This window comes from Notolepis coatsorum (assembly GCF_963971535.1).
Source record: "Notolepis coatsorum genome assembly, chromosome: 1".
In the NCBI taxonomy this organism is placed as follows: Eukaryota; Metazoa; Chordata; class Actinopteri; order Aulopiformes; family Paralepididae; genus Notolepis; species Notolepis coatsorum.
In genome coordinates, this window is record NC_140165.1 from 218,790,096 (window position 1) to 218,805,354 (window position 15,259).

General features: G+C 41.7%; 1 protein-coding gene across 1 annotated transcript in view; it reads right to left on the bottom strand.

Annotated features, from left to right (window-relative positions):
- Positions 1–15,259, bottom strand: part of trip12 (thyroid hormone receptor interactor 12) — a 192,868-nt gene that overhangs the window by 98,980 nt on the left and 78,629 nt on the right. The window contains exons 13-16 of the mRNA XM_084323030.1: positions 13,681–13,842; positions 12,789–12,857; positions 12,533–12,698; positions 11,124–11,241 (exon numbers count right to left, since the gene is read on the bottom strand). Of these exons, the coding sequence (XP_084179156.1) occupies positions 11,124–11,241; positions 12,533–12,698; positions 12,789–12,857; positions 13,681–13,842 (515 nt within the window). The remainder of the gene's footprint in view (positions 1–11,123; positions 11,242–12,532; positions 12,699–12,788; positions 12,858–13,680; positions 13,843–15,259) is intronic.

Genomic DNA, 15,259 nt, shown 5'->3' on the forward strand with positions numbered 1-15,259 from the left:
AGCTATATCAACATTACTATGGCCCATTCAACATCGGGCATCTATCGTTCCGGATGTGGGAACGTTATATTTTTTCATTCATACATTGTTGTGTTAATACCGTCGAGAATATAAGTATGTTTTAATGTTTTCTGCTGTAATTCCAAAAACGTGAGTTATAGGTCCTGAAGCATATGATAGATAATCGATTGGCTTTTTTTTTTTTTTTGCAAAACAAAAATTATTAAAAGTCAGTACTCAACACACAATGCATAATGAAACTAACAATCAAGGTGGCTAAAATGACATGCAAGTACAGAAACAGAAAACAAACAAAAAAGTATATAATAATATTTTACCGTATACAGTATATATCCAACGAAATTACCAATTATACCAATGCCTTATACAGGATATACCCCCAATACCTATTTTCTAAAACCCTACACACATATGCTCCAGCTCGAACCCCCCCCTCCCGGACCCCTCCTTGGATAGTACCTCCATTATCCCTCACTCCTAACCAGACACTACCATTATAAGCTAGCTTTTATTCTCTCCACCACTTCTAACCACATTGACATTTTGGATTCGTTGAGACCCAGAATTCTTGCTGTAGATATTTCTTGATAAATCACATCGAGATATGTAAGAAACCAAACCTTCCGGCACATTTTTTCTGGTTGAAACCAGCATGATGCGATCAGTTTTTTAGCTACTGTGATACCCGATAAAACCAATCTCTTTAGCTGTGGATTTACTGCAAACTCAAAAACATCATTCAATAGTAATACAGAGGGGTGTACTGGTATATTCCAAGATACGAGTTTTGATAATTGATGGGTCACATCTTTCCAGAATGCCTTAACTGGTGGGCAGTCCCAATACATGTGCATAAATGTCCCTTCGTCTCCATTTGTACATTGGGAGCATTTTGAGTCTTGTTTAAGACCCATTCTGTTCAGTCTTATAGGAGTCAAATATGTCCTGTGAATATAGTTAAGATTGATTTGTTGATGGTCCGGGTTCCTTGATGTAAGACGGACATTTGCCCATGCTTCTTGCCAATCAAAGTCACTTTCCAGGTCTGGTATATCCCTCCTCCAGACAGAGTCTAGTTGGAGGGTTTCATACGAGGACGTTAGTAATTGATAATAAAAACCTGATACAAAACCTCTCGATGTTTCTCTTTCATAGAAGAATTTGTGGTATCTGTGGTGTTCAACTGGTATGTGTAATGGAACACCGTGAGTCTTCAAACATAGGCGTAACTGTATGTAAAAAAGCCATGTGGACTCGGTGAGGTTAAACTTTGTGCATATTTCTCCATAACTACAAAAACCTTGGTTATTAAAAATATCCCCTAATGAGTGTATGCCTTGCTCTTCCCATATAGGGAATCTTATAAGACGTTTTTCAATTAAGAGTGCATTGTTATTGAATAAGGGAGTGTGATTATGCTATTTTTGAGGGTTAGGATATTTTTTTTGCGTTTCTCGCCATATCCGGATTGCATGGGTAATTATGGGGCCAAATTTCCGCTCACAGTGCTTGATTGGTAGTTTAGTGTGTGCTAAGTCCTTCAGTCTATGTGGGGCTACTATGTTTTATTCCAATTTTCTCCAGGATACCAATGCCTGGGGATCAAACCATATTGTCAATGGTCTTAATGTGTATGCCTTAAAATATTGTAAAAAATCTGGAACTGCCATGCCACCGTCTGCTTTATTTCTCTGTGCGGTGGATCTTTTTATGCGAGGTGGTTTGTTATTCCAAATAAATTTGTATGTGGAGGAGTGTAATCTTTTCCAGTAACCCTCTGGAGGGGGTAACGGTAGCATTGAACTGATGAAGTTGATTCTAGGTAGTACATCCATCTTAACTATTGATACCCTTGCCTGTACTGAGTTTTTAAGTTTTGCCCACCTGTCCAGGTCGTCTTTGATTTTGTTCTGTATTTTTGTGTAATTGTACTTCACCGTTTGTCTTATGGTGGGAAATATTTCCACACCCAAGCATCTAAAATGTTTTACCATAGGTATCTCACCTGGGAGGGTTGTATCTTTTTTTGCATGGGTGTTAAGTGGAAGGAAAGCCGACTTTGGCCAATTTATTTTAAATCCCGATAAATCACCAAAGTTCTCTATCAACTTGAGTAGATGAGGCAATGTGGTGTTGGGGCTTTGCATGAACAATATTACGTCGTCCGCATATAGACTAATTTTATGTTGTGTGCCCTTGATTACGATTGGTTCTATGGATTGGGATTGTCTTATATATTGTGCTAAAGGCTCTAATGATAGATCGAATAGTCCGGGACTAAGAGGGCAACCCTGTCTGGCTGAGCGTGATACCGGAAAGATTTTGGAGATGATTGTACCTGTTGTAATCATGGCCGATGGGTCTTTGTATAATACTTTAATCATATCAATGAATCCTTTTCCTAACCCCATCCTTTCTAATACGACCATTCCAGCCTGTCAAAGGCTTTCATAGCATCCAGGGACAGCATCGCCTTAGGTATGGTGTCTTCTTTGTCTGAATCTAGTACATGCAGTATTCGTCTTATGTTATCAGTGATCAGGCGACCGCTTATGAAGCCAGTTTGGTCCGGATGAACTAAAGACGTCATATGCTTTTGTAATCTGATGGCTAATACCTTAGAGTACAGTTTGACATCGGTTCCGAGGAGGCTTAAGGGTCTGTAACTACCGCACTCGGTGGGGTCTTTGTCTTTTTTGAGAAGGACTGAAATTAGTGCAATATTGTCGTGTTTATGGAAGCTCCCCTCCTTGACTGAGTATAAGATCATATTTAGTAATAAGGGTCCAATTATATCCCAACAAGAAAGGTACATTTCTGATGGGATACCGTCTCTTCCAGGAGCCTTACCATTTTTCATTTCGGATATGGCCTTCTTGAGTTCCTCTAGTGTGATCGGTGCTTCTAACTGTTTAGCGTCATCCTCCGAAAGTTTAGGGAGAATAATTTGATTAAGATATGTGTCCATTTTGTTTTGATCAAAGGTAATTTCTGATTTATATAAGTCGGAGTAGAATTCTTTGAATGTATCGTTTATTATTTTGGGGTCTGTTTCAAGTACTTGTTGTTTTCTAATGGCAGTTATATCTGCAAATTTTGCATTAATTCTTAATCGCATGGCTAATAGGTGACTAGGTTTAGAACCTTGGGAGTACTGCTGTTGTCTTGTGCTGCGTATTTGCATTTCCGATTGTTGTCTGTATATGGCATTGATCTCTGTTTTTAGTACGTTAACTTGATTTTCTAGTCTAGTTGAGTTGTTGTATTTTAAAGAATTAAATAACGTTGAGTAAAGCGTTTCCAGTTCAGACAGTTTTGTGCATTGATTCTTGCACATTATGGAGGAAAATCTATCAGTGAAATCCTTGATCATACCCTTTACCGACATCCATATTATTCTGGGGTCTTGCACCGCGTTTGCATTCTCCCGTAGGAATACTGTGAGAGCTTCTTTGAGTTGTGTAATGAATTCCTTGTTATTAAGCAGCATCGAATTAAAACGCCATCTTGGGGCCCGGGAAGATAGTATACCAAATGTTGCTTTTAGTAGTAAATAACAGTGATCTGATAGTGCATTGGGTATCATTTCCACTTCATATTTATCAAATAGTCTCGGGGATGCAAAGAAAAGGCGAGGTAAGATTTGTCCATCCTTGGATTCCAAATGGCATTAAAATCCGCACCTATTATAAATGAGTAATCGGGATGGTTTAACATTTCATCGGTTAGTGTAGTGAAGAAACCCTCTTCGTACAAATTTGGGGCATATACCGCTGCCAACGCTATTTTCCTGTTAGTGTACAATCCTAGCTATAGTTATACGTCCATCCGCATCCGACCATACCCCCTTTAATTCAATATTTAGCTTACGTCTGACGACTATGGCTACACCTCGAGTTCTCGTACCAAAAGAAGAGTGACTAATATTATGGTATATGTTATCCGCTAACGTATCTATGTCTTCCTCTAAAATGTGCGTTTCGCTTAGTAGAGCCACGTCCACATGTTCTTTTTTCATCAGTGTGAGCACGCTTTTGCGTTTGTGTTGTTTGTTTATCCCACCAGTGTTCCATATCATTATATTCAAACTAGCCATAATCTATGGATGTTTTTGTGTAGTTTTTGGTAATGCTTCTGGAGTGCGAAGCTACAATAGATGTACATCCAATTATTGAGGTCCCGTTGAGAGCCGAGCTTAAAAACATATATATATACAAATAAAAATCTCCTATTTTCCCCTCACCCAGAGAGTCGTACAGGCCTGTGTTCCAAAAACACATCCTCCGCGTATGACTCCCTCCCTTAGGCCACCGGATTGCCCAAACTGAGCTTTGTAATCCTAATCTTCCTATGCTAATTGCCATAGGATCTAACATTTTCATTCTAATACAATAGAATGTCGCTTTTGGTCTTGCGCCTTCCCTTACTGTAATGAAATATTATGAAAAATGAAAAAAGAAGAATAAACTTTCATCGATATATTCATTTGAACCCTCTACTAACTTATGTAGGAAACATCAGAAAAAAGGAAAAGATTGTAGAGAAACATTAACACCTTAATATGAAGAACAATGGGAAAGAACAATGTAAGATAAGAGAGAAAAAAAAGAGAAAAATAAGGAGTGAGAGATAGAATAAAACTCAACGTGGAGAAGCCACTAGAACAGAATTGAGTAATTAGATAAAATAGAAAAACAGCCTTTTGGAGCTACAATGTGCCAATCTCTACATCAGTGGAGTGATTACTTAAATTGTTAGAATAACCTTGTTGTGCTCATACGTTTAGGTGTGGTTGATTTTTTTTTAAAGTTTTATTAAGGCCTGATTAAACTTCAGTCAATTGATCATATGCTTATACACACCGGATGTTAATGTTAGAGTTGCAGGCCTTCGTTGTAATGGTGCATTATATTCTAGAAGGTTGTAGAATACACTAGTATATACTAACAGACTGTTGTTATGTTCCAGAATGATCTTCCTACCCAGGGTTCATGACTACTAGAATTTTCGGGAGATTTCTAAGTGACCCAGAGCAGTCGAGCGATAAGCCCAGAATATTCCAGATTGTTCTTATTGTCAATGATATGTTCTTGTCTCCACGGAGACCAGAGGTCTGAAAATATAATGCATTACGAATCACAATATGCCTTGGTGTGGCCGGCATGCATATCATCTGCTACTTTTGTTGAGCCCGGATAAAGTCATTCTAATACTGATATACACAGAGAAAGAGAGAGATGAGAAGGCTTATCTGTTTTCAGACAGTGTTTCGTTCTGCCTTGGGGGTTCTGCTCCATGTTGATTCCAGTATTCCTCGGCTTCTTTAGGCGTGTGTAATCCAATCCTACGGCTGTCCCTGCCCACGATCGTTAACAGCGCCGGGTATGCTAGCCTTGGTCTGAGGCCAGACTTGAACAATTTCTGCATCACCTCCTTGTAGGGGAGACGCCGAGCGATGGCTTCTTTGCAAAGATCCTCGTAGATAAATATAGAGTGTTCACCATGTTTCAGCTTCCCCCTTTGGATGCGAGCAATTTTGATGATGTCATCCCTTATTGCCGTCTTCCGCAGAGTAACAATGATGACTCTTGGCCCGTTGCTTCTTTGCTCCCGAGTACCGATTCTGTAAGCTTGGTCCACTGTCGGCACTGTGTTTAGAAAGTTGTTACCCAAAATCTCTGATAGCACTGTTGGAAAGTTGTCGTCTGCGCAATTGACTGCTTCATCAAGTCCTACAATGCGGATGTTATTTCGCCTGTAGTAGCGTTGGGTTTCGAGTAGCCTCTCCATCGCTTCATCTTTAACATCTTGTATTTTCCTCCGGCATGCCTCTTCCACCCTTTTTATCTCATTTGTTACCTCTGTCATTCCAACGTTGATGGTGTTCTCGTTCAATTTGACTGCTCGTGTAATATCTGTCACCGTATTCTCCACTGTCGTGATTCGCTCGGACTGTACAGCGACCGCTCTCATAACCTCTTCGAGTTTAGCATCGACGTGTGCTTTGAATTCATCTTTGAGTTCCTCGATGTGTAATTTGAAAGCGACCATCTGTTCTTTCATCAGGATAGTCAGTGAGTTGAAGTCGGGTGGTGTAATTGTACTGCTTGTGTCAGTTGGTGGTATAGGTGCAGTGAGGGATCCGATGGATTTGTTTGCAATTATCTTCTCAAAATCACCTGCTTTATCTCTCACGGCGCTTGTTCCTGTCGTTCCTGTTATGTTGACATCCATTGCCTCCCTGTCGGGGCCAATAGTCGATGGTCCCGGTGTAATCTCCTCTATATTCCCCTCGTCGGGGCTTGTCACCAACGGATCTGCAGCAGCGTCACCTTGAACGTTTTTTTTTTTAACGTGTTTCAATCTGCGCCGTTGGAATTGCCGTTTCTTGTTTCTTTCCAATCTTTTCCTTATCCTTAACCATGTTGTCTTTTGATATAGTTAGTAGAAGGTCTTATCAATACATACGATGTGGTCTAATCTCTTTTGGTATTGTCCAAATAAGGTTTTTAAACTAAATTAACGTTAACGGGAGCGGAGCTATTACCAAATGCGTGCGCTACATATTGCAGCTAAACCGGAAGGCTTTTCTTTCCTATACACGCTATATTAAAAAATTCAAATGTATATGATCGGTATACATTATGCTTCATCATGCGTGAAGGAAAGGGGGGGGGGGGGGGGGGGGGTCGTTTATAATTCCTTGATCGTCAGTAACGGCTTTATTTACTATGGGTTGATATGTTGAGCAGATGGATTGCCGTGAAATTAATAAACAATCGGGCTGAAAATAACGTTATATTCCTCTTACCGTTCGCCGATGACTGGAGGAAAAATATTCCAATTATTTGACGTCGATCTGCTAGATCCATTTCCCGTTTGTATGACGCAATAAACGGCGAAATCATATAGATTATTGCGTTTCGAAAGCGATCCGATGCACTCGAGTGTTTGTCTGGACGCACGTAACAAGATATTACTGCCAGAGGGATTTCCTCGATGCACCAGCGCCACTTCCGGTTTGGTGTGGAGTGTAAAGGCCCTCCCATAGTCGAGCAGACTGTACACAGAGCAACTCCGCGGAGGTCCGCGCGGACTCAAAGCAGACCCACAGCAGAGTGCAAAGTGCGAAGCTCCTATTTTCTGACGCGCGGACGTCCGCTGAGATCAAAAGCTCAAAGAGTCCGCACGGACCTCCGCGGAGTCTGCTCTGTGTACAGTCTGCTCGACTATGGGAGGGCCTTAACTCGCCCGATCATCCACCAGGCGGCGGTATTGAGGCGTTACAATATCAGACCGGGTGCAGCTGCAGTCCCGGAGGGAGGCTGGATGAATTATGAATGCCATGGCGAAAAAATTTAATATTGATCTCAACAACGTGTTTGTTCGTTGTTGGCGTTCAACGCATGGCGGGAAATAACGAATTATCACGCTGTTGGCGTCCAATGTGTTAAGCCCAGAGCCCTATTTTCTGAAAATCCGCCTAAAATACATAACTAAGTAAATGGAAGATTGCTCCACTTCTACAAGGTCCATTTGGTCCATGTTCTTGGTATCTAGGGACATCTATGGACCTCAGTGAATGTATTCCCAGTGTCAGAAATATTGCATCTATTACTAGGCTTGCTTAAATTGTGATGAAACAAAGAATATGAATTATGATTTTTCTTTGCATCTTTGACAGTGAATAACACCATGCTAAAAATGACCAGACATAAGAAAACTGCCACTGAGCTCGTACAGAAAATCTAAGGAAATTAATAAAGGGAAGATGATTAAACAGAAGGTTTTGTAGATACAGTACTGAATTCTGCCATTCAGACCCATGCAATTTGAAATATTATTATAGAATATGAGGCCTATAAATGACCTTATTATAGCCAACTTGCACACTATGGATCGGGCCAAATCTACTGTATGTACAGTAGGTTTCTTATTCTTGCGATAGCTCCGCCATTTTTAAACTGATTACAAAATCGGATGGTTGCTAAATGTTTACAATAAGGGAGACAAACTAACTGCGCTCCAATATATGCCATTATTACATGGCGTTTTCACATTCGCCGAAATGCTTGCTTGTGATTGGTCAATAGCCCCCCGACAGCGGTCATTATCAGACAATAATGACCGCTGTGGGACAATAATGACCGTTGTGCGCAGCTGTTCGCAATCAAGCCCACTGACACACACTGTTTCTGTGCAATTAGACACTGCCGGTGTTCTGCTGCCGGCGATGACAGGGGGCGGAGCCAGAACGCAGCCAGAACTAGTGTTGCGAGTCGATGTAAAATGAATTAGGTACCGTACTTTTCGGACTATAAGCCGCGGCTTTTCCCCCCACTTTTCGACCCTGCGGCTTATATAACGGTGCGGCTTATATGTGACTCGACGTGACCAAACCCGAAAATGTAAAAATCTAAATATTGCTTTTTTGACTGCATTGAAATGTTATTTATCTGTTCCCTTATTTGCTAAACTTAATACAACTTGTAAATGAGTTAATTCTTGTTATTTGTCCGACAGTATTGTGTCCCAATGCTAATTACATATGGTAATTAAACATTAAAACACCTGCGGCTTATAGTCCAGTGCGGCTTATATATGTACACATCATTCAATTTAGCTGCTGCGGCTTATAGTCAGGTGCGGCTTATAGTGCGAAAAGTACGGTATATTGTTAGTAAGTTAGCCATGTAATAAGCGGGATATTGTATAGCTATACTCGATCATTGTCGCAAAATAATTGACCTTCACTGACGTTTAAAACACCTCGCCGAGGCGGCTCGGTATTTTAAACTCCGTCGGTCAATTATTTTGCGACAATGACCTCGTAGCTATACATTATCCCTTACATAACGTTCAGTTTTGTGGTATATAATCCCGAGTAATAAGAGAAATAAAATTCATACACTAGACATTTGCTTGAAGGCAGCTATAAGACGAAGTGTAGTTTTACAAAATTCCAACGCTCATTGAGAGCTCTGGATGTCCTCTTCTCAAAATGACTACAATCGTCATCATTCTACTACGGCCGGTAATTCCTTTTTTTTTTTTTTAATCAACTTTTTCTCCCATTTTCTATTTTTCTCCCATCCCAATTTCGTATCGTCCAATTCTACCCTCCCGTCTCGAACGCCGTTAGGCCATGCCTCCCACAAACTGGCTGCAATGTGGACTAAGCCTTACATCACGTGTCCCCTCCGGTACTCGAGGAAGCAGCAGTCGCATCTTTTCACCTGCACAGCGCGATCTCTCAGCGTCGGGGGTCTGCGTTTGGAGGGCACGCCGCCCCAGTCGCTTCCTGATTCTGCTGTGCAGGCGCACCAACCGACCTGTAGGAGTCGCTGTCCACAACGTCCGATCCCCACCCATCAGCTTCCCACCCCCTAATACTGCCAATTGTATTAGTATGAACGACCAGCCAAGCTGATAGCAATGCGGAGAGCTGGGCTCGAACCCAGCGTCTCCTGCATTGGTGGTGAGCGCCTTGCCCACTGCACCACCGCTAATTCAAAATGGCGGATCCCTGTGATCAAAACAACACATTTCTAAAACTAAAATCTCACGAACACCACTTTAACCTATTGGTAAACAAACATATTGCTGAAAATATACACTATGACTGCTGTTGTGACATGGTTAGGATGTTTACTCTGAATACGTTTGAAAGAAAAATACGATAATTATGTCAGACAGTCTACTCTAGAGAGACTGATTTATGACGTGATGTCATTTGCAGTCTTAGGCTACGTTTAGACGGAGAGAGTCTGAACAGAAACAGCAAAAGTCGTCTTACGGTCTCACTTTTAATTTTGCGTTTAGACTAGCGTTTTGGGATGGAATTCTGCGTGCAGACGACGCTGTAACGACGGAGCCCCACTGTCAACACGATTGGCGCATATGTCACATGACGTGCTGTGAAGACCCGCCCTACTCTGCCTCTGATTCGCAGACTGTGGGTGGGGAATGTGATTGGACCAAAGCAGAGTCACTCGCAGACAGTGGGTCCAGTACTAATAGTTGCGATAGCCGCGGGACAGATTCTTGTGTGTTTAAAAGTACTGCCAATGTAGCCTTCAGGTGATCGCCATGGATAGAATCAGACATGCTTTGTTTAGGCTACTGGCGCATGCCTGTGATGTAAGCAGTACGCGCGACGAGAGCCATGACAACCCTTTCGTCATCGTCTTATGCGGTTTGACAGTTTAGATGATAGCGCAAAGGTTTATCGTTTCTAGGAATTCCACCCTGGAAGGTGGTCTCACTTTTTTACGGTTTCACCCCGTAAAAAAAAATCTGTTTCCGTATAAACGAAAGGCACATCCGAAAAAATATTTTTGCGGATTCACCTGCTAGCGTTTCCGTCTAAACAGGGCTTTAAGAGGTTAAAGATAAAAGTCCCATTAGGAAACTGTTGGTGCAGGTGGTTCTTAGTCATTGAGGGGGTCAAACTAATATTAAATCCAATCAGAGGATCATAGGTTCCGGGATGGAGTGTACTGGTGGAGGAGATCAGACAGGTATTGGGGGGTGAGGGCATGGAGGGACTTGTAGGTGAGGAGCAGGAGTTTGAAGGAGATGCAGAACTTGACTGGGAGCCAGTGGAGGTGGATGAGGGGGTGATGTGAAACTAGGGCTTAAGTGTAAGAGGTTAAAGATAAAAGTCCCATTAGGAAACTGTTGGTGCAGGTGGTTCTGAGTCACTGAGGGGATCAATGAAACTACTAAATTAAATTTGATTTGTCAAACTTCTCACAGGAGATTCAACATAACTTCAGGAAAGAGCCACACCAAGGCCACCAACAACCAAATTACAATGGGACAAAGATGACCTCAGGGTAAAAACTGCTTTTGGGAAAACCCAGATCTGTGCCACTTAAATAAAAACAGTTTTCAGCCATGATTGCTACTAAATAGATCTCCGATGGGACTTGGGTGATGTTCGGCTCTAGTTAATATATTCTCACCTTCTTTTGATAAAAAGCTGTTGCTTTTTCTTTAGATACATATCAGACATCATCAGGGCTGAGATCGGAACACCACAAAAAAAGGGGAAAATCCTAGTATCTGCTGTATGATTCTTAAGACCCAGGGAAGGTTACCATATGAGGGAGGTGAGTTCATAGAGCTCCTGAGGGCTCCGGGGAACCAGATCAATCTGCTCCTGGCAGCTACCATTTGATGCACCGCACAGGAGGAAGCGCAGAGTCTCCGCTATGTCTGAAAAACAGAAAGGTGGCGGATACACGGTGACTGAAGTTAGCTAGGGCTTTACTGCAGTTAATATCATCAACAGTTTGTGTTTTTATAACTTTATAACTGTTTAATAACTAAGGATATTATTTATTTAACAAATGTGATGCGAGAGGTGATCAGCAGAGACTATGCATTCATCTAAAGAGTTTGGGGGGTACATCAGTGAGGATAATTCTTCACTAAAGTGAAGTGTATGCGTGTGTCTACAATATGTGCATAAACTATGGAGGGGGAGAAATGAATGGCGAGTCTTGTGTGCGTGTAGTGTATCCCACAGAACACAAATTGATTGATGAAACTATCCCATCTTCATTTCAATCTACATTCTTGGAGTAGTCATTTGGCACACTGTAAACATGGCTTCAACAGAATGTCTGATGAGGTGGGACCAGGGTGGGAAGAGGGTGGAAAGGAATCCCAACTTGAGCGCGTCATAAAAGCAATATAGCCACTGTGTGATTATGGTCAATGGGAATCAGAGTTGGTTTTGCGCATGACATTCAGAAAGTTGCCACGTCATTTGAATAACAATTCCAATGGAAGCTGTGGTTGTAGATTCCAGCTTTTTAGGCAGCAACACACAAAACAATTTAAAACAACATCATCATGTTGGAAGTCTATCTAGTCAAGTCTATGGAAGCCACCTTAGGTGTACCAAGGGAAATTTGATTTGATTTTATTACGGATCCCCATTAGCTGGTGCCATAGCAACCAGCTAGGTCTAAATGACCATGTTAGACTAGGTTAGACTAGGAAAGGCCGTTTACTCCTTTTGTTTTGGACTCAATAAAATGGTGTCAATCCAAGTATCATGGTGTGCGCTGGAATATTGTGTTGTTCTTTTGTTCACTCTGCTGTACAAGCTGGCACTAAGGAGAGAAGCCCTGCTGTGCACGGGGTATCTTCAATTGACCCATCTCAAATCCTGCCCTCTTTTCTCGATCCTCCAATCACAACTGTTGCATCCCTCAGAAACAAGTTGTGATTGGAGGATCAAGAAAAGAGGATGGGGTTTGAGATAAGTCACCCATCTACCCATTTAAGTTCAGTGGCGTGTCCAATCGTCATGTGTACGAGCAAGCGTAACGCTGCCCTATTCGGTGGAAAAGCATTACTAAGGAACAGCGTCTGTCAAATTGAATTTCCCTGTCAGCCATCGCATTTGTGAATGCAGACAGGAAATATACTCTGACTAAGTTAGAGCGTTATTATGGGTTAGAATGATTGAAACGATCAGTTATCGAGAGCCACTCACTCTGCTTCATGAGCTGCACGGCCAGGCAGGGGCAGTTGGAGCACATGAGGGAGAACATGCGGACCACCATGATGAACATCCCAGAGCTCAGCACAGGAGGGGTGACCACAAGCAGCTGCTGAATGTTGGTCAGCAGGTCCCGCGAGGCCACCTGCTGCAGAAGGTTCTGTTGTTTCAAAACACATGGAATCAAGAGGCAGGCCAGGGGAGGATACAAACACACAATGCAAACAAAGAAAGAGGCACATAAACCTACCTCCTCATGCTGGAAGTTGTCCACCAATCTGGCGAAACAGAGACAAGTGCTTTCGACAGATTTCTTATCCTGAAAGGAAATGAGCACTTTTTAATAAATCATCATAGTGACTGACAGATGGACATTTCACACACACAAAATAAGTATTTCCCACACAATGGCACACGCATCCCAAAACTGTAAATGGTGTTGCATAGATTCATTTGGTTTGCAGGTTAAGACATTTTTATGTGATCCGAGGCTGCCAAATCCTTGTATTGCGTCAATTACAGCTCAATGACATGCTGTATATGAAAATATACCATTTATGGAGGAATAAAGTCAGAAAGGTTAGTAACCATGTTGCAATATACCATATGTTGTCAAATTTTATATTCTGAAGAATGGGACTAAATTGCATTCACAGGTGAAATATAGTCTAATTTTCCCCTTTTCCAAAACAGTACTGTGTCATGGTTTTAACTTAAGATGAGGCTTGAGATGCATAACTCTTCCCACACACTGCAACAGTGAAATTGTACCACCTTTTGAGGTTGCAGCATGAGTGACCCCCCCCCCCCCCCTTTCTTCCAGTAAGCAAATCCATAATTCATCTCTTCTTCGGTAGTTTCAAATGTATTCATCACATCCCTGACCTTCTACAGGAGAGAAGTGGATGTTTCCCCCCGTGGCTCGTCTGCCTAGCAGCAACATCACACTATCATTTGATATCATTAACTGAACCAAAAGGAAATTATATTTCTTTCAGTCATGCGTTGCCCCCTGCATTTGCTCATTTCCGAATAACAAGTTAATTAAATCCAAGGGACATTACATCTATTTTCCATAAGAGGGACAATGTTACCTGTCGATTAGACAAAAATAAAAATACATTTGCCAGCAAGTGTGTTACCTGGTGAGTGAGTCTCTGAGTCAGCAGTGGCAGAGAGTCAGCAACAAAGTGGAACTCGTCTGGGGTGATGCTCTGGCAGCAGTTGGCTGCGATAGCCAGGGCGTTCCTCTGGGCGTTGATGCTGAAGAACTCCAAGTACAGCAGACAGTCAGCAAGCCCACCCTGTACAGGAGGGAGCAGAGTGTGACACACTGAACAGGAATGGATAGTATTGTAGTCATATCAAGCCCTGCCCTCTTTTCTTGATCCCTCAATCACAACTGTTGCTTCCCTCGGACCCGCAGAACAGGAATGGATAGGAATAGGATGGATCTTTCTAAAGAGTGTTGTGGTCATTATTATAAGCCAGGTATGAGACAAGCATCCAAAAATGGCTTCCCCTTTACCACTTGCAGACAAAACAAGTTATAAAAGTTATCGTTGTCTCCCGGTTCTTCATTCACATGCTATTTAAAAGGATTTCCCCCCAGACGAATCCTGGCAGATTCCCGTAGGCCTAGTAAATTAAGATGGGCCACAACACAAATGTGGCGGTTAAGACTGGCAACAGCCCATGAGAGTTGCGCTTGTGGGGAAAAAAGCATTACCATCCGATGAATGATAGACAAATTAACAACAGTGGTTTCCCCAAAATGTGGCTTGCTGATGCCATTAGGTATAAAGTCTGAAGCTGCTCCATAGATAATAATTGTGAAATATGGCATGAATGACAATAAAAACACCCAGGGGAATGTTTTGATAATACATTTTCTCTTTCAGAACCGAGAACACTACTATAGATTAGGGGTGGACGGTATAAATTGTATACAGTATAAACGGTATGAATTTGCACTACGGTATGGATTTTGACTATACCTTGCTTCATACCTTGTGACTGGTAGACTAGAGCAGCTAGTCACAGCAGTAGCAATGACGTTAACGTTAAGCCGATAAGCTAACGTTCTAATGTGACTCCGCGGCACCAGTTTCACTTTGTGCCGCTTGATTTTATTGTGAAAAGTGTTTTTTAGAGATGGAAGTAACTTGAGAAAAGGTTTTGCATTTTTCTATTGTAGTTTTGCACAATGAATGTTCTTAAAATACCTCTGTATTGTGAAATATGTCCTAGTAATACAAGAGTACAGTAATAGCTGCCAGTGTTTTACCCCTTCAAAAGCATTTATAGACATTTTAAGATAAATTAATATACCGTGATATATACCGTTAGTCTATGCTTCAAATTATACTGTGATATACATTTTAGACCATACCATCCAGCCCTACTATAGATGATTTCAACGTGACAATAACATTCTAAAAAGAGTTTATTTCCTGTTGCAATGTTTGCTAATGCAATAACTGACTTAATAAATTTGGGTGCAAACAGTGTAATGCCAGTGAAATCTATAGAACAACAAGAAACTATAAAAGGAGGAAGGGTCATCACATCACTGTGTAGTGTGTGAATGCACATTGGTGACAAGTGTGGAACCTTTCAGTTCGGCCGACATTTAATGGGATCGCCATCTCCTCATTTATGACCCGTCATTCAAACAGGTTATATTACCTCAGAATCATCAGCAATTTGTTGCATTGTTAA